General features: G+C 37.4%; 1 protein-coding gene across 4 annotated transcripts in view; it reads left to right on the forward strand.

The window, feature by feature from the left end:
- LOC134491422 (transducin-like enhancer protein 4) overlaps window positions 1-27,318 on the forward strand; it is a 153,359-nt gene that overhangs the window by 54,460 nt on the left and 71,581 nt on the right. Inside the window, exons 6-8 of one of the 4 annotated variants that reach the window (XM_063295169.1) lie at window positions 6,126-6,200; window positions 23,526-23,730; window positions 25,454-25,470. In XM_063295169.1, the coding sequence (XP_063151239.1) occupies window positions 6,126-6,200; window positions 23,526-23,730; window positions 25,454-25,470 (297 nt within the window). The remainder of the gene's footprint in view (window positions 1-6,125; window positions 6,201-23,525; window positions 23,731-25,453; window positions 25,471-27,318) is intronic. The other 3 variants (XM_063295170.1, XM_063295171.1, XM_063295172.1) reach the window with 3 other exon arrangements.

Genomic DNA, 27,318 nt, shown 5'->3' on the forward strand with positions numbered 1-27,318 from the left:
CTAGGTTTGTACAAAGCTTCAAAAGGGTGCTTTTATTGGACCAAGCTTTGATTGAATCACCTATCAAAGCAGATGTGTGAATTACACCAGAGATCTAATTTGAAGCAGAATTAGATCAGGCGGATTCAAAGCACATTCTGCTTGGATGGTGTTTTTATTGTTCTTGGGTTATTACAGACAGTATACACTATTGCAACTGTACTTCTATAAATGGAGAATGCTGAAGGAGGTGTGATGGGTTCTTTGACCCCTGACAAGAGAAGCTGGCCAATGAGTTTTATCATTTCACTACCATCTTGCCTACTGGTGCTCTTAGGAAGGAAATATTAACTTTGCTTTGGGCTTCATTCACTTTCTCAGCACAATTAATACACTTTTTCAACCAAATGTTTTTTTTAGATAATCTGATTTTTTTTTTAGATAATTGGAGGCTGCTGTGCTCTTTTTCCCTGAAAAAGAAGTACAGGGGAATATATATATAAACTCCATGAAAATGCCTGATTGAAATTTGTCAGGGTTAATATCCTATTAAGGATTTGTAATCCCTGCTCTTTTCACCTAGTCCGCCAAAAGCTTGTGAAGCATGTTGATTAGTTCCCCACTGTTGTCTATGGACAAATTTTGTAGGTTTTTTTTTTTCTTATTTTCAAATTGAATCTTGAACAGCTCATATTAAATTAGTTTATTCTCAGATTGCAGACTCGTGTAAAAAACTGCCTTTTCTCAATCCCAGTTTGAACTCAATCAGAACTAATTCATGCAGGTCCACTTTTTCTAGATGTGCATATCTAAATTCATTGATCTTATCTGAATATTTTATAATGTGATAGAATAAAGATGTTCTTTAGTTTCCACTTGCTTATTAATACAATGTCTTTAATTTCTCTTTGTCCAGTTTTTTTTTATAACTGATTACATGCCTCTTACTATATTTACATCCTGTTTTTTTCTACACATTCTAACTCATCTATTTCCCATCAGCAGAAAATAAATCCTTTAATTCTTAAATCTTTTTTTCTGTCACTATGTAGTATTTAGGTGTCTTTTTAAAAAAATAAATGGCTAACTCTGTGTGGAGTACTAGTGATATTTTTGGTTGCATCTATTTTTCTAAACATTTAAAATTATTTGCAAAATATTTGCAAAGTCAGGCCATATTCTAAAATGACTAAATTGCATTGAAGACTAAAAGGATATTCAAAAATACAAACATTGCCTAGCAATACATGTGTAAAATATTAGAGTTGTGTGCCTTTCTATTCTTGCCAGAGTACAGAGTACAAGAGACCCCAGATTGGAAAGAGGATGTGATTAAACCTTCCTTATGCTTCTCAGCGTTTGGATTATCTGGGAATTAATGTAGTCCCAAACTATTAGCAGTGCTTTGAGTAGTGCTGATAAATTGTGTCAGATGGAAGTTTCTGTTGTCTAATATACCAAACATTGATTAGAAGTAATCTTATTAGGCTAAGATTTCCTAAATATGTTAAACCCTGTTTGAAGTCCTATGCTATTACAAGCAGGGAAGTATTCCTTGGTTTCATCTCCCACATACCCTGCCCCACCCCGCAATTCTTTGAAGAGACTGGTACCTCATATTGTCTCTAAATGATCTAGAACCCAATGCATTCAATCTGGGTTCTGAGTAGTGTAGGCAGTTAATGTGTGTTGATGGACTTCCTACTACAAGGCGTTGACTTTTCGAGGTGTGGACATAACCAGTGGTAGGTGAGGACAAGCTAGGCATTCACTGTGGGAGCACAAGTTGAAGGGATCAACAACGTTTTACAACAATAGGGATAATTTTTGTGAAACACTGGCATTATGATTACAGGAACATCTGGCCACCATCCTACAATAACAAAATCAAATAGTACGTTTCTTTGATTATTGCCTTTATTTTTATATTCCAGTGATGCTGGTGAATATGGGTAAAAAAAGAAATTAGATGCAACATCTTCAGCAGCAAAGATTTATATGAAGGTTTTGGTTTGTTTTAAACTATTTGCTCTTACTATTTCTAGTAAACTTAGAATTTCTAGAATCAAGGCAAGCTGTCTCCAGCTTAAATGTGCCTATCTTACTGTTTAATGTTCACTTGCAATTGCTTGAATTTGTTCATGCTTTGTGGACTTCCATTCTACTTAAACATGTCCTCTGTGTGTATGTAGTCTTGCATCAGTTCTTTGGAATTGCTTGTGATTAAACAAAGAGACAGATCTTCACTTGTATCTGGAAGTTTTATATTTTAATTATATTTTAACCTCAATGTGACACAGAATAACTAGAAACATTCCTGGTGACCTCTTGGACATATTCATGTAGTATTCTAGGCAACATAAATGGTTTGCCATTGCCTTTTTCAGGATGTTATGTTTTTCCCAATTTCCCAGTTTAGTTTACATCTCTGGTATTCTCTGGTAGTATCCTGTCTAAATATGAACTAGACTTAGAACCACTTAACTTAGCTTCAGGCCCAGCCATTTGTTTTTATATTTCCTACTTTTTCCTTCTTTCTAGTTCCATTTGGAAACAAGCAAACAATATTCGATGAGGTATAAATGTATAACTCTAATGCTATATCGCTTTTTGGGGGGGCATGTCTGAATTTCTACTTAAGGTATTCTATGGATAAATATATTTCCTGTAAGATATTTACTTTTGACATGCAATGCAATGCCCCTCTAATAGATCTATTTTCCTACTACAGTCTACACTGGAATAACAGTATTTCATTGTTTTTCATTGTTCTACCAGATTTCTCATTTGCCTGCTATATCTATATTATTTTACTTACAAACACTCAATAAGAATTGGTTTATAAGCTTCATCTATCAGCTTATTTGTGCAAATAACTGCTACATGGTGTGTGTACTTATTGTTCATGCAAGTAGACTGCTTGAGGGCATTTATTTCTGTGAATGAATTAGCAGATGTATTACTGAAGCAATCTGTGTTTTGCTGTTTTGGCATTTGCATACAACACTCTTTTGCCCCTGATTCTATTTGTTTAACTATTCCTTTGTGGGGGGGGGGGATCTTTCTATGTTACCAGCATTTACCAATCTCCACATGCAGTACATTGGTTTTGCTGGCTAACCAAAATTATTCTCACCAAGTGTTGCCTTTTTCCTAGTCCATGTCTTAATTTCTGGCGTTTTCTTCAGCTCAGAATGTGCTAATAGGGAGAAGAGGAGAAACCCTTGTCTCACCATTTCAGATATGATGGAGGAAAATAGACTTGCTATGCTCTGCACCTTAGGAGGCACTGGTCATGGGACATCCATCAAATTTGGAATTATATTTGCCTGTTTTCATCTCTCAAACAGCTTTTAGCTCCAAGACAAAGACAAGCACTCACTTCTTTTGGAGCACCTATAAAGTTTCTGAGACAAGTCTATATATCTTCCTTTTTATATCTCTTATCTCTTCTCTGTGTCCTCAGCTCTGAGCTGGAGTCAGAAAGCAGAAGTGAACTAGTTGCCAATAGGTGTTCAAAACTCGGATTCCTTCTTAGGTGCTGTGGAGAACTGTGTGTCTGCATCTCTTCCATTCTAGCTGGGGATGAGACTTTTTATGGGTCTGTATTGTGAAGTTGGACAAGTTAAGTGCCAAACAATTTCCCAACTTCAACTAAAGTGTAATTGGAGTTTTGTTCCTCACAACAGGGTGAACATAATAACAAAATAAAAGTAATTATTGAACTAAAAGGTGGAAATTAGAAACAAAAAATAGTGCCAAGATTACAAAGGAGTACCAATACAAAGAGGAGAATTGATGAAGACAGAAAATAAGAATAAATAAAATATGAGATCAAGAAAGATTAAAACCAACGGGGCAAATGAAAAAAATGGGGGGGGGGGCTGGGGCTGGGAAGCATTCTCTATTTATTACCACCAGAACAGAACCACAATCCATGGCAACAATGTGTAGGTCAGCCTTAATCTGCCATGTCAGCATGGCAGGATTTTACATAGCATTTTGTCACTCTTTTTTGTACTTTTCTTAATTCAAGCATTTTGCTTTTTAACATATTGTGTTTTGTACATAACTTTGACCAATGTACACTTTTAAAAGCATGAAATATTATCTCTGGTTTACTTTTTTATAGTACAAGAAAGCTGTCTACAATGTAGGCTTTTAAAAAATGCCCAGGTTCCCAAGCACCTTTTTTTGAAATACTGATGAACTTTAGTAAACTGCCTCCAGTGCTGCTAAACCATTCTGTAGTAGATTCCCTTTGATTCAGTGCATCTCCCCTACTTTCTAACTATGGGTGACCCAAACTAGTTCTGGCCCTAAGTATGATGGAATTGTAGTAGCTGATTTAGGAGGGAATGTAAGTGAAGAGATATAACAATTAATACACCGCATTGTAGTTAGCAACTACAGAAAGCCAAATATATAAAAATCAGTAGTGGGGCAATTGGATAAAGAATGAATGAGGAATAAATAGAAGCAGGATCCAAGGTGTACAAACAGCACATGAGAAGGAGAAATGGTTTCCCCTGCCTCTTTGGCAAACCAGGTGTAATTAACAGGCTCAGTATTTCTATTAAGATCCTGGAGGTAGTAGAGCTGTAGATCTTTACAGCACTGTTGTGTGCTATATAGAGATCCCTTACATATAAAGCAGCTCCTCCTTCCTCTTCTCAGTTGTCTGATAAAGATGGTATATGCACAATTGCTTCTCTTCTTAAAAGACTTTTGAGCATGTTTATCCTTTCCTTCCTTCCTTCTGATGGTGATAGTAGGGCAAAGCTGGGGTTACCCAACCTACTGCATCTAACTGAGGGAAAATTTTGTATCTTCTATCCGTTTAGCTAGCACCGTCGTTCTCCTTGAAGCATCATTCCCCTAGATGAAAATCCTTACGTTGTTCTCATCTTGTAAGCCTTTGAATCTATTTTGTGAATTACTCTTCTTAGCTGTTGGATGAATATTGATCAACAAATCATATTTGCTGAACTGAACATATGTTCTCTCTTACTGATCTTTATGAAACAATTGCATGTATCTGTTATGGCTCTCAACCATAGAGGAGAGGAAACTAGTGCTTTAGTGGAACCAGAGATATTTATCACAATAATTGTCAGACTTCTCGCAAAACTATAGATTCTGCAGTTCTTGGAAGGTAGGAGAAGTCATAAGAGTTAAAGCAATATAATATCTAATAATCCCACATCAATTCAAATGTAGGTTTCTTACCATTTTTTTATGCCACTTCCCATAGGGAGAGAGAAATTTTTGAGCATTCCACGTTCAAAACGTTTTGAACTTCTGAACATTTTATTTGGTTGGTTAGTTTATGCATTTCAGGGAGAAATGTTTAAAATTGTTACCTTAAACTTCACAGAGACCAGAACTATTGAAAGATGAACAAAGATTCTACATGCAAATTCCTGTAGTTGAGCTTCTTCCAGAAGTGCCCAAATAGCTACGTTCTGGGTTAGGGTTAAGGTTGTAATAGTCTTAAATAAAGCAAGCTATACGTTGAGAATTACAACAAGTTGTTTAAGCCATGCGTTCTTGCTCTTCCACTTCTCTCTACTCTTCTTGCCTTTTAATTGCTTCAGCTTTTGATTAATTTCTTTGTTGCATAAATAATAGCAAGACTGGAGCAAACTAAACAACACTGAAGCCAAAAGAAGCAAGCAGATATCTGAATGGCAGAGAATAAGAACATTTTGTTTTTTTCTGATCACGAACTGGTGATGAAGGTCTAACACACTCCTTCTTTTCCAAACACATTGTTTTGCTCACAGTATTCTGTTGTCTTCAACCCCAGGCGGTTGTTCTTGCAATCCAAGACAGAATAATTTTTGGAGTAAAGGATTGATTGCTGTTGCTTATATTGAGTTAGTTGAGTTTTCTGTCTGGGAAGTGAGATGGATATTGGATTCCAGTTATAGTCCCTTAATTTAGATAAGATAAACCCTCGCTTTGACCTATCTGATAAGTCTACCTAGAATTCTTGCTCTTTAAGGCACACATTATTTCAAGCCTGCATGCAATCTGAAAACGTTTTTAGCTTATTTTAGAGGAGGGAAAAGGAATTAGGAAAATCTATGCTTAATTCACTAGAAAGCAAATAATTTTATTCTGTTTCTGATCTTCATTTATAGCACCAGCAACAAGTGGTGCAGGCTGTGGAACGTGCCAAGCAAGTGACCATGGCAGAACTGAACGCAATCATTGGGGTATGTGGTCTTTCCATTTTAGCTTTAATAGTCTTTTAAAAACTAGTTCACATTCTTTTTTCCCCAAACAATGTTTTTTGTTGTTTAGTCTTCCTAGATAATAATAATAATAATAATAATAATAATAATAATAATAATAATAATAATGCTGCATTGGATGCCAGTGGACCTAACAATCTGGTTACATTGCACTGCTGCAGTTGCAGCTAATTGGCCTTTTGTTCAAACAGAGCCTGAACAGTTGAGACTTCTTGACTTCCACTTTGCAATCAGGACTGCCATTGACCGTGTCTCACTTCCATTTTCCCAAGCTACACTTTACAAATGAGCATAAATTCAGAAAATGAATATTAATTTGATATTGATCTACAACACTGAGGTTGTTGGCTAGATGTGTATCTAAGATTATATATTAAAATATTTTCACCTCCTTTATTCACCAGAGGTGTCCACTTTCATGAACAGTACATGGGATCAGCTATGATATCAGTCTGGAATACAGCGATTTGAACATTCAGATGCATCCATAGTGGAAAATCAGTATATAAAATAGAGGATTTACAGCTGCCTTGTGTCTCTCCTGTTCTTTATTTAATAATCTATTTATTTTCCCAAGTTGTAATCCATTGCTGAGGCCAAAACTCTCAGGGTGGCTAACAGTAAAAGTTCCATGTCAAAGCATGATAAAACATTAACGCAAGACAACATCTCCTAAGAGGAACAAACTATCAACCGCAGCAAATACATCTGTGTATCTTGGCCCTCAGATCAGATCATTTTTGCTCGCCCACACAAGCTGTTTATGGATTTGGATGTCTTTGGTGAATGAAGAAAAAGTCCAAAAATAACATCTGTACAGGATCTTTAATGCATTTCAGATAAGGTTCCCCAAACATGCCATCTTCTGTGTGTCTGACAACTTTCACAAGGTGCATTAAACACACACAGAGGAAAAATTAGAACATGGACCTTAGAAGGGGTTTGATGTACTAAAAAGCCCTAGAGCAATGATCCTAAGCCCATTGGGCTGTAAATGGTTGGGCTGACTTATCAGAATGTTGCAGGAAAGCCAATTGTAACTTTGAATTATATTCCTTTATTTATCTGGAATCATACAATTAAATATTTTAACTTACCCCCATTACAATGAGAGCTTGATGGCCCCTTGTAATTTGGCATGATAGTGATCTTTCTGTATAAGTGGGTTAAGCTGCTGTAAGATAATTATATTCTGGACTGTATAGCCATATCTGGTGGGCTTTGGGTTGGAGAACTTATATATGTGTGTATATGTATGTGTATATATATATGAACCTATATATATATGTATGTGTGTGTATGTGTATGTGTATGAACCTGTGTGTATGTGTGTTGTGTGTAAGCTTTCTTGCAATTTCAGCTACTGGCATTTGAAAATTTCATCCAAATCAGGGGCATGCAGCTTGTCAGCTGAAGGCACATCTACTTTTGTGTAGCAGGTTGAAGGCTGCACTCCTAAAATGGGCAGAATAAGAGCCTGTTTTATGGGAAGTGGGTGCCAGACATTTCAAAGGGTAAAATGGTTGTCTTAAGCATTTGAAAAACTTAAAGTACCTATTTTGTTCCTTTAAATGTCTTCAGAGCCAAAAAGTGCAAAATAAGAAAAAAGGCCAAACTTTTGGACCCTATCCATTTTGGAGGGTTTCTGGAGTCCATAAAGGGGATGCTGAAGGACTGTGTATGTCCTAGAGGCTGAGAAGACTTACACAGTATGTTCAGTGTAGCACAAGAAGCCACAGGGGAAATCAGTTCATGTAGAACATTGTTCACTTGTACCCAGAACTTTGGAGACAGCTTGAAATTGCTGTCCCATAGAGAAATATTTGGACATCTCATTGAAAATCATCAGTTTTCATCTGAAGTAAATGATCTTGAGAACTGACATGTCACGCACTATAATTCTTAGTGTCCATTTACCACTAAGTTAGAATTGACTTTGTTTGAGAACTGTTACTTTTAATTTTAGGATCAACAGGGACAAGATTTTTAACCTTCTAATTATATATTACATTTAATATAAAATGTTATTGTTCCTATGTGGCCCAAAAAAGCTTCTTTCTCTATATGGAACATGAAAAATGGTGTTTAAGGTAGTCTCACTTAATGATCATTTGTTTAGCAACTGTTTGAAATTACGACGGTACTGAAAAAAGTGACTTACAAATTGGTCCTCATTGGCACTGAAAAAAGTGACTTACGACTGGTCCTCATTGGCACTGAAAAAAGTGACTTATGACTGGTCTGCACACTTAGGACCATTGCACCATCCCCACAGTCACATTATCAAGATCTGGACACTTGGCAACCATCACACATTTACACCTGTCACGTAATTGCCCTTTCTGACCTTCCCAGCCAGCTTCTGACAAGCAAAGTCAACAGGGAAGTCAGCAGAAAGGTGCAAGTCACAATCATGTGATGTCTTGCTTAATGACCGTGGGTGATTCACTTAACTGCAACTGGGACTGCCAGAACTGCTGTCACTAAGTGGGGCATTAATAACCGCTTTGCTTAGCAATGGAGTTGCCAGTCCCAGTTAAGGTTGTTAAGCGAGGACTAACTGTATGGGAGAAAAACTGAATACCCATCTACTTTTTTCTTAGTTTTTTTCTTTATATTGTGTGACTCACTTCTAACAAACTGATAAAACAGTTATTCAGAAGAATCATAAAATACAGGTGAGAAAAATCAATAATAGCCCATGATTGATGTCTGTAATTATTCAGTTCGGGCAGGCTGTTGTTTAAGTTAGTGTAATAAAGACCATAGCATTGTGCCTTCCTTTTTCCCCCCCGCTTATAAGTGTCTTTTTCCTTTTCCATACAGAACATACAGAAAAGTCGCTCTTTTAGAAAATACAGCATATCAAACACACTTTGAAATGCTAATTACTCCATTTACTTTCATTAAAATTCAAATTGTTGAGTGAAGATGTGGATAAGAGTTGCCGAATAATCAATCTGTTGTGAAGATATTCCTCTGTTTATGCTTCTTACTTTTAACAAGAAAATAGGAGTGCTCTCTGATCATTGCTGACAGTGCTGTTAAGTGGGGGGACTTGTTTTTCTTAATAAGCTGGTTTGAGGACTTTTTCCTATCCTTCTGACCACACTAAAATATCAGCAGTCAATTAAAAAATATAAATGAGGGAAAGTAACCTTTATTTCCTCTGAAAGGGGGTGAACCAGACACAGTAGGTTGTATAGAATCGTGAATAACATTTGTTGTATGTCTTTTACATTCCAATAGAGAGAGCAGAAAATTAATAATTTTCCAATTAGTTTTCATTATATAATAAAACTACCACTATCTAAATATTATTTGAATAAAATAAATTACTAAATGTCATTTCAATGTAATTCTTTTCAGCATATGTTATGAAAGTGCAAGCTTAGCTTCACTCTGATTTTTAGGCATTAAAATTAAAATTGGACATTGTTTTAATCGGGAAGTCTGCAATGTATGATCTTGGATGTATATAGGATGTATATACGTTTTCATGTGAAAATTATCCTTTAGAAGCAGTTATCATGTTCCCTAAACTGCATCAATAAGTCTACAGTATCTATTCTAGCTCATATCCAAAAAACTGATTTTGGAAGTTGTTAAGTTTTAGACTCTCCAACTAGGGTAAACTTCCCTAACCTGCTGCTCTTCAGATTTGGTGTACAACTGCTCACTGGTATCTGGAAAATCATGGGAGTTGAAATCCTGCATATCTAGTGGGGTGTGGGTTGGTAAAGACTTTCTACTTGGCATGTACATGTAAACCAAGAAAAAAAAATCCCAAAGGGCATTTAATTATTCTATGAATTTTCCTAAATGTCTATAACCAATGATATTTCATTCGTACATTGCCTTGAACATATTTTCTTCATCCAGGAAGGCAAGATGTAAAAGGTATAAATAATTAGAAGTGTTGGTAAGTTTTTAAAAAGTCTAGTTCTATGTAGACAAGAATATATGAAAGAAAGATACAGAGCTAATCAAGGGTTTGTTTAGAGGAATTCTACCATGTTTGTATGTGCATTTATAGTATGCTATCGATTCTTGATAATCTGACGTTAAAATTTCACGAAACTCAGTGAAACACCTTGTTAACTTTGCATTATTCTACCTTCATTGGTAAATGAAGCAAACCCACTGATCCATGCTATTTAAATGTGGAATGCCAACGCGAACTTGAAATATGGAGAGACGGGTTGTTCACTTGACAGTAAACCAGTTGTGTTTAATGGAATGAAACACTTATAATGACTTCTTTCACAGGTTCTGTTCTGTTGAAAATTACTGACAGATTGACACAAGTTAAATATTAGCTGTTTTTATATTTTTTGTATATTGGGGAAGAAAAATGATTGGAGGCTGGCTTTGAGATGAAGGCAACCGTTATTGGTGAAAATGTAGCAATTGTTATTACGGTAGAAGCTATTTTGTTCTACTTCAGTACTGTCTGTAGAGTCATCAGGAACAGAACTCAACTTAAGGCAATCTTCATGATCAGGTTAGATGTGTAATATTAGTGTTCCTCTTCTTTTGTTTCTTCACATTTTCAGAACAGTTTTATATATAATTATTTGATTTTGAGTTTTCCTTGATATAGAAGAATTCTTTTTCTTCACAAAAAAAGTTGGCCATGTAGAAGAGACTTGCCCAGGGTAAATTGGGAAAGATGCTTTTCTTTATTGGTTCCAAGTCCACCAGTTCCTCTGTTCTGCGGAGTTCCATAAATCCTAGGAGTAAATTTGTAGGGGTTATAGAAGAGAAAATTATGGAAAATCACTTCACAGGATTAGGATTGTAATTGGAACATTGTTGTAGATCCCATTGTAGCATATTAATTGATTGCAGCCAAACATTAGTAAAGTTTTGCACTTAGTAAAAGCAGTGGGATCAGCTAGTCTCATTTCTATGATTATGCCTTAGGAAAGGAAAGATCACATACTATTGGAATAGTACACATTGTATAATTTTAAATCAGAGGGTTTTTATTTATTTATTTACTTACTTAAAGTGAGCTGGTGTGTGTTGCTTTCCACCAATATCTGGTTTGGGACCTGGCTACACAGAGGTCCAGTTTATCAACCGGGGTAGGTGGGTAAGAGGAAGACTGATGAGGATGGGTAGGATTCCCAGTCTTATTGGGAGGGAGCAAATTGTTTCAAGTGTTTTTCATGTTCCTGGAGAGTATTATAAAACATCAGAACTAGTTCTTCCATATATGTGAGATAGGGAGGGGGAAGGGGAGCGGAAGGAAGAGAAAGAGGGAAGAGAGTATGGGGATTATTCTCCCTGGGGAGAGTAATTTTATATGTAAAAGGTGTTTCCTTACTGTGCAGTAAAAACCTGCAAGACTAAGTGGCATTTCCGTCTTGCTTTCTTAGTTTTGAGGCTACAATGACTCCAGGAGGAAGGGATCAAAATATTTCCCTACATATCAGGGGCACCCTTATGAAAGAACAAAAACTGCTGGTACTGCACTGCTTTGCAATACAGAGGCCTGATAGTTTCCTCCTCAACTTTTTGTGTCATCCCATTTCTTTATTCCACTAACTAGCTATAAGATCATGACTGAAGGGCAGTTTAGCTTTGTAGATGATAACTTTTTCTCTTCTGTAACACAAACTTTCTGCTGGAGCTAGGCTATGAAGTGCTTCATTCTCTCCCACTTTGTATCAGATTCTTCTGCTGTGGGTGAATGGGGACACCCAGAAAGACACCATATGTGGGCCAAGGGCAGGGTGATAGAACTTGGGGTGGTTGAAAATAGCAGTGAAGCATGTAGACTGTGGAGAGAGAATAAATGCTCTTTCCATTGTTTGGAATAAATATAATGAAGGATAACTATAGATAATGTTGGGGATTTACTGCTTTTAATTATCTGAAGTTGGAACTTGCATAAGAAGTTGAATTGAATCAATATTTATGCTTATTTACATGATGAGAATAGTTATGTTGGGACACACAACAAGTATATAATGTAGACAAAATTAAACATTTCTAGGCTCCGTTTGATTTATCCAGAGAGATTAAGGCATATGCTTTTCTGTGTTGAAACCAACATGATTTAAATGCTCTATGTTGGCTGAATTCTATGCCAAATATATAATATAATATGGAAATGTGAATGGGATTACTTCTGTATAGTAATCATAAAAAAAAAAAAAATCCCTTCTCACCCTTATGGGTGGTATGTGTCTTCTTCAACCTCAGATCCTCTACCAGAGGCCTGGGAGTTTGAGGGTTCTGCGCAGTATCTAAGCTGTTCCTAGCACTGCACTGTTCTGGACAGAGATCTCTGATGTTGTTCCTGCGATCTGTTGGAGCCAGTCTCCCAGCTTGGGGGTCACAGCCCCAAGTGCCCCTACCACCACTGGGACCACTTTGGCCTTCACTTTCCACATCCTCTCTAGTTCCTCCTTCAGGCCTGGTACTTCTCCAGCTTCTCATACTCCTTCTTCCTGATCTTGCTGTTACTTGGCACTGCTATATCTATGACCACCACTGTCTTCTGGTCCTTGTCTATTACCACGATGTCCGGTTGATTGGCCAGTACCTGCCTGTCTGTCTAGATCTGGAAGTCCCACAGCATCTTAGCCCTGTCATTCTCCACAACCTTCTGTGGAATCTCCCATCTGGACTTGGGAGGGTCTAGCCCATACACTGTGCTGATGTTCCTGTACACATTGCCAACTACTTGGTTATGCCATTCAGTGTATGCTGTTCCTGCCTGCATCTTGCACCCTGCCACTATGTGTTGGACTGTCTCTGAGGCCTCTCTGCACAGTCTGTGCCTTGGGTCCTGTCTAGTGTGGTAAACCCCTGCTTCTATGGATCTGGTACTTAGTGCCTATTCTTGTGCTGCTATGATCAGTGCCTCGGTGCTGTCTTTTAGTCCAGCCCTTTCCAGCCACTGGTAGGTTTTCCCAATGTCAGCCGCTTCAGCTATCTGTCGATGGTACATCCCATGCAGGGTCTTGTCTTGCCATGGCACTTCCTCTGCTTGATCTTCCTTCCATGTCTGCTGCTGCCTCAGGCATTCTCTCAACAGCTCATCTTTAAGGGCCATCTTACTGATGTACTCCTGGATGCTTTGGGTCTCATCCAGGGCAGCGGCTTTGATACTCACCAGACATACACACACACACACACACAAACACACAGAAACACAAATCCTGATAAACTGGATTTGACTTTTTGTTATGGTGGGTAAAAAGATGAAGTATCACCATAGGCAAAAGATACTCACCATATCAATTGTGTACACACATGTGGTACCCAAAGATACTTGGTTATTTGAAAGGGCCTCCCAGAGTTCAGATTTTTTTTTGAAATGGTATGGAAGCCACAACATAATATCTCAACTACAGAGCCAGTTGTTGTTGTCGTTGTTATTATTCAAATTTAATTACTGCCCATCTCCCCCAAAAGAGGGACTCTGGGCAGTTTACAATAAAATCAAACTATAATCATAAATGTTAAAATCTCATAAAACCAGCCAGATTACAATTATTATAAAATACAATAACTACATATAAAATCCAAGAGGGTATAACATTCCAAGCTGGTGGGAGGGCCTCTAGGGTGCGAGCCACCCCCAAGAATGGTTACCCATTTTCCCGCCCCAGGCGAGACGGCAGAACCAAGTCTTAAGGGCCTTCCGGAAGGTCAGGAGTGAAGGGGCCTGCCTCACCTCCGGGGGAAAGATGTTCCAAAGGCTGGGGGCCACTGCAGAGAAGGTGCGTTTCCTGGACCCCGCCAGATGAAACTCCCTTATGGACGGGGTCCGTAACATGCCCTCTCTGGATGATTGGGTGAGATGGGCCGATATAATAGGTTGTTGATGTTGTTGATGTTACATGTAGCTGCTAGGTAGTAATAGCAAAATAACTGGTCAGTTATTTCATTGATGTACTGAAATATGTGTAGAACAGGCAATGATTATGATACTGACCCCATTGTGATACTGTAAATGTGGGTTTGGTTGTGTGTGTGTGACTTCTAGTTAGTCTTGACTCCTGGCAACTGCCTGGACTAGTCCCTGCAGTGTTCTTGGCAAGTTTTTTGGGCATGGTTTGCCCTTGCCTGCTTCCTAGGGCTGAGAGAGAGTGACTGGTCCAAGGTCACCCAGCTGGTTCTGTGCCTAAGGCAAGAGCAGAAATCACTGTCCCCCGGGTTCTAGCTTGGTGCCTTAACCACTACACCAAACTGGCTCCCATGTCAATTTAAACTATTGCAAAAAGATTCTGAGAAAATTAAAATTAGAGAGTTTTGCCTAATGAAAAATTATAGCAAATGGATACATTGTGTTTCTCCTCAAGAAATTCCAAGGGGATTCAGAATTAAGCTGGAAGCAAGAAGCAGTAGCTCAGCTCTGCTATAAAATGTCATGCTGCTAATGTCACAACAACATTAAGCCATGCTTAAAAATTAACTCTTATTTGGCAAATTTATTATAGTGCTTTCTAAAATAGAAAAGGATCTGAAATTTTAAGTGTGTGAAAGAATACCAAAATCTCTCTTGAAATCTTGAGATTTCAGTGTTATCACTTGAAATTTTACAGGATCACAAAGAAAGATGCTGAAATTTCATAAGACTGGCAATCTTACTAGATTTCGGCAATTTCTTTTATCTACCCTGAGGGCCTTGAGTGCTGTTTGGATGCATGATCTATTCAATGGTTAAAAAAGAAAATAAACAAGAAAAAATGAAATACGAAATATGGTACTTTTGTGTGTCTGTGTCTGTGTCTTCAAGTCAGTCCTGACGCCTGTTAACTGCCTGGACAAGTCCCTGCAGTTTTCTTGGCAACATTTTTGGAAGTGGTTTACCATGAGCTATGATGGATGGTTGAAAGAGAAAGAGCTTTTGTGGGGGTGCCACTATCAACATCTACCCCATAGATATTTACCCTCACCAACCAAAGACTTTTTTCCCCCCTCAGGGTGGTTGAATATTACAGTATTTTCAGTTTTGTGGTGTGAATTGCCTGTTTCTGCTGGTTTTATTCTTATATTTTTGTGGCGTAAAAAAAGTTAAAACAATAACAGGTAACTGCCCAGATTGGGTGGGTATATAAATGCTGTTCTATATATTCATGGACAGAATATTCTAGTTGACAATAGATTCAGTCAAAAGCAGCAAAATCTCTTAGATCAGTCATAACTGTACTTCTTAAAAGAAGAGTAATATATTTATTTATCAGATGACACCAAAAGTGAGTCTGGGTGTCTCACAATTTAAAACAAAACAATGGTATGCAAAATACAAAACACAATGTAAAATATACAAAAGCAATGAAATATCTATGGTGGAAGATTGGATTATAAGATTAACTGAACTTGCAGAAGTGGCAAAACTGACCAGCTTGGTCAGAAAAAAATGACAAAAATCTTTTTGAAAGACTGGAAACCTTACTATATATGGACTTTTTGTTGAAAGAAGAAAAGATCGAATTGATGATTTCAGGATTTGGAGACTAAAAAGGCACAAAGTGGATGCGGAAAAGGTTAAGATGATACTTGATAGAATGGCGGAAGGCATAATTCTGTTTTCTTTTTTAATTTCTTTCTGTGTTTTCTTCTTTCTATCTTTTTGTTACACGCACACACACACACACAATATAAAATATACAGATGTCTGCATTTACAAAACCTGATACCCTAACCCTAATCCTTTCCTTCATTTGGTATCTGTTGATCTTTCCTTCTTCTTGTATGCATACCACTACCAATAAGCATTTGTAATTATATACATGTGTAACATACACATATACCTTTCTAGTTTTTACTATCTATATTGCAGCCCACAAATGAAGACAAGTACTTGTGTACCTGTTTATCACTGAAAGAAACATAGCTAAAATGTAAGAACCAGGTATGCAGTGATGTTCCAAAAAATACAATTTAGCACCAGAAGTGCTGAACCTCAATTTTTAGCAGTGACACTTTAATGATAGGAAGCCTGCAAAATTATTTGCTATCAATTGTGAAGGCAATAACAAGCCTTGGTGGTTTTTCACACTCTCTGTATTAAGTGCTTTCAGAATGACAGCGTAAACTGTGTTAGAGAACTCCAAGGAAGTAAAACTGATTAAAATGTTCATGCTTGAATGGTGCTGATGGAATAGTTCATTTGGACTTTCCCTACCTCCTGCAGCTCAAGCTGAAATATTAAAATTCAGTGGATTTAAATCTCTCTCCCCTAAGCTCAGGGAAAAAAAAAAACATTACATTTTAATAGGTTTTAAACTCATAATTCACTGGTTTGGAGCAGTGCTATTAAATCTATTTAAATATTACTTGTATTACTAAGGAAATGATTTAAATGATTTTGCCTGTACTATTTCTAATTCATATATGAATATGAAATATATATATACTATGTATGAATGTATCATTTTTAAAACATCACTCTAGGTTAATTGTAAGGAAGGCTGGGCTATTTTTTTTTTCAGTGTTTTGCTTTATTAATTTAAAGTCTAATTCTTTAGTATGTGTTTAAAAATTGCTAAAACATAATAATTCTCCCTTCATATTGTACAATAATTAGCAGAAGTAACTTATTTTTCTCAATGATTCACTAGTTGTCAACATACCAGATTTATGCAAGAGGCAGAAATGGCTTCCCCATTTTGTAAGGTCTTCTGCTTCTTTAACAAGTAGCCTATTGGTCATAGCTTTCACCAGGCAGTGTTAGGAGTGACAGTAAAAAGGACAATACATTACCTTTGCTTGATAAATTTAGCTTTGGGAGGGAATAGAAATCTCTGGATAGCCATGTGGGATAGATAAGCACATATACATTCTAATAAAAATTTAGCATCAGTGCATGCTATTATCCCCATGGTGCCACTGGTCCATGGCTCATGCTGCTAAATGCTAATGCATTTTTGTACTGGTGCTTAACACAGGAAGGGATTTCTATCTCTGTGTGTGAAAGCGTTGCTTTTTGCCTTTCAAATGAGTTTTCTCTTTGGGCTTCTGATCTGAAACAAAGATTAAGAAATAAAGGCTAGGCTTTTGGTTGGCATAATTTGGTACAGCTCCACTGATTCCATTTGAGGTACCTTGATTTATCCCAGCTGAGAATGTCTGTTCCTGAATCTGTACTAGGGCAGAGAATTTGACCCCACTGATTCAGAACATTTTGATTTCATGTGTAGGGGAGGGAAAGCCCCCCTGAAAATTATGGATGGTTAGATCTCAGTCTGTTTGGTACACTCATTCCCACCAAATCTGCATGGATCTAGAGCTACCAACTTCTGCGAACTGGAGAAGGTGTAGGGTTAATTAGTAATAGACTATGACCTCTCTGCAGTGATCACTTATTTACCTGGCTTTTTATTGTTTGATCAAAGACTCTGCTTATATTAAGCTGTGCTTGGAGCTTAAAAGCTGTAAAATAATCTGGCCACCTGTTGTACACTGTACACAAATTGCTATGATGGGAAGACAGAAAAGAGGCTTGGCTTAATGAGAAATCTACTTCGTGTTATCATAGTTTCTACGTTGTAAGCAATGCCAGAAGATACCATATCTTATTTAATCGTAACACTTATTGCACAAGGAACAGGAATGATAACTTGGCTCAGATTGGCCCTGGGATTTGTTATTAGGTGATTCCATACATATTTCTTTTGATTCTGTTCCTTTGTATGCAACATAAATAGGCTTAATACATTCTTGATGAGTCCTGATTTTTGCAGTGAGTTTTATTTATCCTCTGTTTCATTCTTATGAACTTGAAGGCAATGACTGGGGTGGTGGTGGTGGTGAAGAAGCCTTCTGAAACGGCTTCATTTGTGATGACACTAATACCGAGTACAGTGTGGTACAAGTTCTGAGTAATCTAGTTCCTGGTGTTGTAGTATTATGTGTGGGGATTAATATCATCTAGAAAGTAATTATATATATATATATATAATACCTACTTTATTGTAGTTTTGGCAGCAAACATCTTTTTGTTTTCCATATCTGTTCTTGCGCAGGCTTCTTTTTTTCCCACTGTTCCAATGTGCTTTGCTTTTCTTGGTCATTTCTCCCCAAAATGTATTTTAATGCTTATCTGTTTTAATTTACATATTTCATCTTGTTTTTGTTCTCCATTTAAGCCATTCTGCAAACTTGTTTATGGAGAGAGGTGCTTGTAGTTACAATTAAAAAAAAAAAAATGTGCATGCTTTTGCTGATTTTTCACTTTACCTTTGCTTACTTTAAGCAAACTTTGCCAGTGAGGTATTTTGTTTCTCCTCATTTTTTATAAAGAGAAATAGAACAATCAGTTTTTTGTTTTTCTCAAAAATTCAAAGCCCTACTAAAAAGATGAGTAAAATAAAATTTAAAAATGTCACTAGGACAATTTGATTCATAAGGAAAACAAACAGTGGGGGCAAACTGCTTAGCTCAATTACCTTCCATAAACACAATTGGGAAAGTTCAGCAGAATATTTTTTTCCTCCAGATCATATATACACAGACACAAGCTTTCACACATGCATGCTCAATATTCAAGTTTATTCTTGCATGATGATCTCACATTTGAGATCTGTTGGCTTTAAAACTGATGTGTGTATTTCCTATAACCTGACTTTCTCCCATTCCAGACTGAATTATTATTATTTTTTAAGAATGCATGATAATTACAGTTTGAATGGGGAAGAAGATTGGGATAAGCATCATATGAAGCCTACGCTATGCTATGCTAGGCCAACATTCAAATTTAATAACTGCATAAAAGAAAATTACCTTCTACACTGCTTCCAACCATCTTCATTTTGAACTTTTGGGTTTGATCTCAGTCTGCTGAATTTTGTGGTGGACCATCTATATTTCTGAATATCTGAGTACACTTGTTTGTAGGGACCTGGAACAGTCCTCCTTTTTTGTGAATCTTTTTGTTTTCTTTTTTGCAAGATTTGATTTATTAATGCAGGGCTGTACTACAACTTGTAGTCATCGATTTTAGGGAAGGAGGTAATGTCAGTTTTCTTGGGAATAGATTTGGGGGAAGGGAAGGAACCTTGGCTAATTCTACATTTTTAATATAGCAAGTCAGATTATGTCTGTCACAAACTGAGGTCATGAGGTACCAAGATGTACTATGACATTGTCAAACTATGCCCTTCCTAAAGTAAACTATTCACAGTTCCTAATGCCAGGCAGTACTAGTCAGACTATGCCCCTTTCCTGTACTTCTCTAAAAGCATCAGGCCCACTGGTTGTGACAAAGGTATGGGAACTGGATCAGTTTTGTTCTCGTACACTTAAAGCTCTGACACCTGTTAATCAAGTTAGTATCGGACAGAGGAGCCAGATGGCCCAAACAAGATTGCAAAGCAGTATCATAGATGAGAGACAAATCAACCATGCAACAACACAACATCTCCGTGGTTGAAGAGAACCCAATCAGGCATTTCTTAGAAAACTAACATGTGAGTAAAGGATAAAACACTCAGGCACAGAAATATACATGCACCTTTATTTTTCATATGCTGACTGTGAGCATCTGCAGTGATGAGCCTTTCCCATTTATGTAGATTTTTCCCATATGATTTAAAAAGTAGAAAGTTAGGGTTGTGACTTTCATCTGGAAAGTGAAAAGCAGCCCAGATTTCTTGTAGTGTCAGTGGGAGCTACATATTAAATCACTGCTGAGAGGAAGACTAAGGTTTTGTTAGCTGAGTATTTCTTCTTTAAAGTCATACATAGAGATTGTGATTGTGTTTTTCATAAATAAAATCTATGTTGTGCAATTCAGTGGTTGCATGGTGTTTGAGACTGGGATATGCTCTTATCTAGAAATACTAGCGGTGATGATCTGATGGTTTCTTTTAATGCTCCTGAACTTTGCCAGGAATGATTTTGGGAAAGATGTGATAGTATACTTCTAATACCTGAAGAGGGTATTGCACAGGAGGTCATGACCTGTTCTTTGTCATGCCAAAGAGCAAGACATGGAGTAATTGTCTCAAATTACAGGAAAGCAATTTCTGGTTGAATGTCCCAAAGTCCTTTTAACTGTAAGAGCACTCTGATAGCGGAACTAATTCCTTGACGAGGTAGTAGGTTTCACTTAATATATGGCATCAGACATTGGACAACCATGTGTTGGGGTTGCCTTTATTTGGATCTCTGTACTGAGTTGGGTGTGGTGGGGATTTGCTGGTCCAAATATCCCCATGCAACTTGTGATTGTAAGAGTGCATTATTTGTGTTGATAGGCTTTTGATTCAGTGTTCGAGATAAAAATGCCTCCAACATTCCAGTCTTATTTTACCTTGCTGTTTCCATAAAACTTTCCAGGTTTCCTTATTATTCCCTCTTATCCATCTAGTCACTCATACTCTTCCCCTCCCTTTGTAGCTGTTTTCATATGCAGCATGATTTGAATCACAGTACTATTGAGAATATTTTTAATTGGATGTTGCTCCTCTTTTTCCCAGCAGTGAGGAAAGGATGTGCATATAGCATGTATGTGGGTTGAGATATGAAGTGAGGTCTTTGAGAGATTAACTTGTCAGTTAACACTAAAGTGTCTTTGAGTTGGAAGAGGATGTTAGGACTGTTTGGATAATGGCAATACGCTTTCAGGGCCTGTAAGGGGAAAAGCACTAGATTACTCTGGCATGGTGCTGTCTGGAAAATATCCAGTAGAAACCTGAATACTTTCCAGGAAAATTGGCCTCTAAATGTCCTGACGCTAACCAGAGAACATTATCAGCTAATTTGTCCATGGGATATATGTACACTGTTCTTTTAATTTGATACTTTTTAGATATGGACAGAGGGGATTCAAATTTGTCATCAATATTCCAGATGTCACATTAGGAAATGACAATGAAATCAATGTTTTAAATGAAATCAACTTTTAAAGACTCTTTTCCCCTTATACTTTTCCTTCAAATATGCCAAATGTCAGCCTGGCTGTTATTTCTAGATTTTGTACCAAGGGATGATATGAATTACATGGCATGCACTGATACTTAGATATTTATGAATGCATTTAAACTACATGAATCTCTTGTCAAATATGAAAGTTGCATGTAGGGAAAATTGGACATATTTCTTTTAAATACTCCAAAATATTGGAATGTCATTCCAGGTTTTTTTTTAAAGATAAAATGCCCCATTCTCAAAGTGCCCCTTTGTTTAAAGATATTACTCAAAGCATTTGATTCCAGAAAATTAATTCATAAATGATTACCTTAACTTCAGACAAACTTTACAAGACAATCATAAACCATTTACTTATCTTGTAGAATACACCTATTTTAAACAATGTGTGCAGAGGGATTTGGGAGGAGAATTAAAAGTTTCCTGCCAATGATGATTATGGTCAGTCCACCAAAATGGGACAGTGATGAATTATGGGAAGGGTAAGGTGAAATTATTTTAGTCAATAAATGCCCCAAAACTGCTTTTGGACTGGAGTTAGGTGCAGTCTTATTAAAACCTGGTCTAATATTTATGCATTATTGGCTAGAGCAGAGGAGAGTAGAATGTATGATCTTGCATTGATAGTAGGATGGGCTGATTCAGTGGAGCAGAAATGCTTACATTAAATACTTAAATTCATATATTTGAAATGTTGGCCTGGTAATTCTACTAGTGTTTTAAGATTTAATTTTACTTTGAATAGATGCCCACTGTTGGCTAACTTTAGAAATTTTGGCCTAAATTTATTTCTTTGGCTAAAGCATATGTTTTCATTTAAACAGAAGCTAAGCACCAATTAATCTTTCCAAAACTTTAGAATCATGTTGGGTTGGCAGATTGTAAGCCCAGTCATGAGTACGTCAAGGTTTTTTTTTGTTTTTTTGTTTTAACTCCAGGTAAAAGAAAGATCCATTTAAATGTACTTTCTTTCAAGTTATGAATTTGAAGGGCAGAAGAAAAATGAATAGGTGGAGAGAAATGTGAGGGTTCTGAAGAGAAGGAGTGGGTGGTTTTTTTTTTTTTTTCTTTAATGTTTAGCAAGACAGTTGTTTGCCCTCCCTCCTTTGAAAACAGTCTTAAAACAGGAAGGAAGAAGAGACAGCAAAATGAGGCTTCATTTGTTTAAATAACATGGTTTGTGAAAGTGAAAGCAGATTTCAAAGTCATCTTGCGAATTATTGTAGGAGCAAGTGTGAAGCGAAAGAGTTCCCTGTTCGGATAGATTGAGTGTTACATATACCCTCCCTCCACCCACCTTATTTTCCTTCCTCCCACCCTGCTCTCATTCAGCGACATCAACAAACCATCTAGTCCACAATGGTTAGTACAGCAGAGAGCTTGAAGCAGCTTGGGCTGAGGTCAAGCACTCCAATTCTAACCTCTCAAGGGCTTTCTCTATGTGTTGCCAGAGCACTGGTAAAAATGACTTTAAACTCTTGTCAGCGCAGTTACTGGTGCATGCATCGCAGTCCCACTCAAATAAACCTGTCACAACACAGAGTCAGCAGCTAGAGAAGAGTACAAGGGCAGGCCTCTAGCTTTTCATTCGAGCATCACTAAACGTGCACAGAGTGCCCAATTATTTCAGCATTATTGAGCAAGCCTACAGGAGGACCCAAGCCTTGCTACATTAGATTTTCTTTAGTAATTTGCTCAAGTACCGCTGAGGACACTTAAAGGACTTTAAACGGTGGCTGCAACCAGTTTCCTTTTCTGGATTGTTAATTCAGGTTTCCTTTTTTTCAAATTAACTCTTGCTGCATGCTGGGCGGCAGCTTGGGGAGAACAGTTTAATGCTCGTTTTCTCAATTTTCAGCTTTCGTTTCCTTCAATAAATAAATAAATTAAAAGGAAAACTTAATGGCTGCTTTGATAGTCAACTTGTGCATTTTGATTAGACTTCTGTGCCTTCATGAAACTGCTCCTAGAAGAATAAGACTGAAGGATTGAAGATTTCACTTCAAATGGCAAGGTTTAGAGAGGCGTTTGTTTTCCTTTTGGATATAGCCCCTGAGAAATAGTATAATAGAGCTGATAATGTTGCAGCCTCTCCCCCTAATCTTGACCTGAGCCAGAGTTATTGTTTAAGGCAGCAGGCATTCAGAGGCCATGCTTTATACTGAGCTTTGGTTATAAGCATCAGTTCAGTCACATCCATCCTTTATTCTCATGTACACTGAGTTTCTGCCCTTTTGTTTTTTTAAAGGTTGGAATAATTTGTAGCAAATCAGGATCATTGATTAGTTGACAGCTCTTGAAGATGCATGAGTCCAGGGCTGCACATAGTTAGCCATGCTGAAAGTTCTCTTCCTTGGAACAAATTCAATAACTCTGTTTAATTTTTCACAGCAGCAGCAACTCCAGGCCCAGCATTTATCACATGGACATGGCCTTCCAGTGCCTCTCACTCCACACCCTTCAGGATTGCAGCCACCCACCATTCCACCCATTGGCAGCAGTGCAGGCCTCCTAGCCTTGTCAAGTGCCCTTGGGGGGCAGTCTCACCTTCCAATCAAAGATGAAAAGAAGCATCATGATAGTGATCACCAAAGAGGTAGGAAGTGTTTTCTTGGTTTCAGACAAAGTTGTTTCAAATGTTTAAAGGTAGAAGGCTCTCAGGAGGTCCCTTGATTTTCCTTTTTCACTTCCTACCCTTGTCTTTCCCTCTACTGTAACTTCCTAATGCAGTCCTATTGTCCATCTGAGTTGGGAAGTATGGGAGCTATAGTTCAACACATCTGGAAGACTCTGGATTTGGAAAGGCTATTTTTTTGGTTCTACTTTGTCTGGTTTAGACTCTAGGTTTTTGAGGCAGAGCTGTCATGAGTACTGATGGCGAGCAGGAGGGGGGCTCTATCCAGGGGGGAAAACGCATGCGTAGTACTGAGGAATTAAGCAGCCATTCAAAGAGACACAGATCAGACCTGCCTTAACTTTTGGGGTTTATCTGTCTGGGTTTTCCCACGCTTCTTCAGTTTGTTAGGATTTTCTGTCTTATGTAGCAGTAACAAACACTAGAGACCTACTCCTCGTCTCAGCGTGATTCCTGACTGTTAGGACAAGAGCCCTGCCTATTTAACAGAGAAAAGCTAAAGGTTAGGGTGCATCTTGATCCTTCCAAAGCTCGGTTGGTCTGTAAGTGGAACTGAAGAGGAAGTGGCATTTTTCTCTACAAATGTCCGCCCTATTTTAATAAAGGGAAGGAATCAACATGCACTAGATCTGAAGACGTTTTCACAGGGTTTGGGATCATAAGAGAAGACTGGGAGGGCTGAGAATTCTTTGAGATTCCCTGACATTGAGAAGCCCTGGTCTTAGCCACTGAAGGGGGATTCTCTCTGACTTTGGATTTCCTCTCTGAGATCAGAACCTTGTTTCCAACCTCAAACAGGGTTCTCCAAAGAATCTTATGAGACCTGAGTGGCTGTCCCCTGTCCCATATAGCTTCATCCAAATTCTCTGTAAGCTGCTATGGCATCTTGTGACACTGATTTTGTTTTGCAGGGATTGATCTGGGTGAGCCTTATCTGAACATTTCTCATTCTTCTTCTTCTGCAAGAGAAAGTGCTCAAAAACTGCCAGTTATGATTTTCATATTGCAATAGGGTTAGTTAATATAATAGATTATCCAACAATATTTTTGGATCCTGCCTTAATTTAACAAATAATGGCTAGGGAAAAAAACCTGTGAGTTTCTAAATAAAAAGAAGCCGTTTTTAGTTCCATGACAATGGAGTAAGGGAAGAGGAGAAAGATGCTAGGAGAATTTGATCCAGAATAAACCAGTGTATCTCTGTGTGTCTATTTAATAAATAACTGTGACAGCTTTGTGTTTTATAGTACATAGGTGACAATTTGGAAGGGTAGCATTATTACCCTTAAAGATTGAAGAGACCTGTGTGCTATGAAATAAAGATAAAATACAGAAGTAAGAACTGTGCAACTTGTTCACAATTCTTTCTGAAAAAGATGCTCAGTCCTATTCTGTACTATATAATTTTGTGCTACTGTTACGGCATCTTTCAAAGGCTCTTGGTCAACCACTTATGGTTAACGGATTCAACTTTAAACATTGGTTGTACATGCTTAATAATTAACTTTATAGAAAAGGTAATATCTCTGCCATTTATTCTTTTAATGGGGACTGAGGTTGTGGTATGTTGTTTGGATAGATTTAGGGAGATAGAAGAAATATACAATCTTGTGTAAAATATCTTATATTTCTGTCTCTTTCTTTCTCTCACTTGCTCATGTTGCTGCTGCTGTTCTGCTTGAAGACAGAGACTCCATAAAGGTAAGACTCTATTTCACAGATGGAAGGAGTAGGCTAAAAGAATTGCAGTGCATTTATTACAATTGAACTAAAGCATAGGAAAAGTTATTATTGTAACTAGATGGTGATATCCATATTGATTAGTCTTGGGTAGACAATTTCAAAACACTACATAAAAGTGAAATTCACTGCTGGACTATGTGAGCTTGCTCTACACCATATCATCGCAAATGTTTCCCTCTGTCAGCTGGCATGGAGATGCTTCTACATTTGTTCTGATATACAGAAACCCTTTCCACTGGGAAAGGACTCTGGCCCATCTAGTGTGAAGGACCTCTGTGAAGATGTATTATCATAACCTGAGGAGAACATTTTCAAGTTTTGTGCAAACAGGGAAGAAAAGTGGCCTCATTCTGCATCAAGCAGCTGATGGCAGTGCTGGTTTATGCAGTTCTGGACCTCCCACACTTGCATTCCTTCCATATATGTGGGGAGACATATGAAAGTCCCTCAAGACAATTGTAAATATTAATGTATGAGTGGTTGCTGGATGATCTGTTGTCTTCAGTGAAATTTATATATCCTTGTTTGTTGGCTAATTCTTGAAAATACAACCTGCTGTTATCAGAAACTTATTGGGGAATAAAGCAGGGGAGGAACTGGTACAAGAAGATCCTTCTGGGACATGTTTTGTGTTCCATGGCAGGAAAGATTCATATCAGATTTTCCCTGCCTATTAATCTCCAAGGAGTTCTCATTCCAGTCTGCGTCTCTGTGAAGGCTGAAATGGCAGAGAACAAATACATCATGGGCATGTATTTTATCTGTTAAATAGCTTAAGTCCTACAATATGAACCTAATAATGCATATTTCAGTGGGGTTAGTATTGGCATCTGGGAGGTTATTTGTACTTCAACAGGCCCATGCTGTACCAAAATACTGCCTTTCAGAATTTTTGGTCTGAAATGCATCCTACATCTGGTCAGTAATCTACTGTTAAGCAGGAACTTTTCATCTTGCATATAATGTAAAGCAGAATACTGAAGTCCTTCTAATAGTCCTGAAGTCTATGGGTTTTTAAAAAAATGTTTCTGCCAACTATTTTCAATAGTGACTAATATGAAAATATAAATACTAAGACAATTTCATTAATCAAAGAACAAATAAAAATCTGCCCAGGAAAATGACTTAAGCCAGCAAATAAATTAAAGACCTTTATTTTTTAAACATCACCAGTGAACCTGCCAACTCCTGAGGCATAAGGATATCAGAACCTAGTGATTCCACTCCAAAAACCTTTGGCAGAGTGTAAAATGAATTAATTTCATACCATCAACATTTGGGAGAAGGTTGCACATCTAGAATGGATTCTACCTTTCATTTTGGTTCTTTTGAAGGAGATCCACAGAGAGGAAAAAGCCAATCTCACCTCCATTGGTAACAGAACATGAATAGTGCCAGTGGTTTAGATCTCATGATAAGAATTTAGGTTGTAGCATTTAAAGGCCAATACTAAGTTTGTTTATCTTAATATTTATATTTCGCCTATCCTCTGCAAAGCTCAAGGCCTGGGTAATTTTTTTTTAAATAAAGACAATAAGGACAAACAGCAGACTACTGAAAGCCAAAGCAGTATTTCAAATATAGGCGTAATGTCTGTTCTCTAGGGCCAGCTTGAATTAATTATTTGGCTGTTGCTCAAGTTCCAAACATTTTTCAAAGACAGACGTTATTTAATTTTGACATAATCAAGATATGTATCGCAGCGGCTAGGCCAATGTTTCAGAGAAGAGACACTGCTGGAAAACAAATCCTAGATAGTAAAGGTTTCTAGTTTGCCTAAAAAATAATTGCTGGATGAGTTTAGCA

Source organism: Candoia aspera, chromosome 2, assembly GCF_035149785.1.
Source record: "Candoia aspera isolate rCanAsp1 chromosome 2, rCanAsp1.hap2, whole genome shotgun sequence".
NCBI lineage: Eukaryota > Metazoa > Chordata > Lepidosauria > Squamata > Boidae > Candoia > Candoia aspera.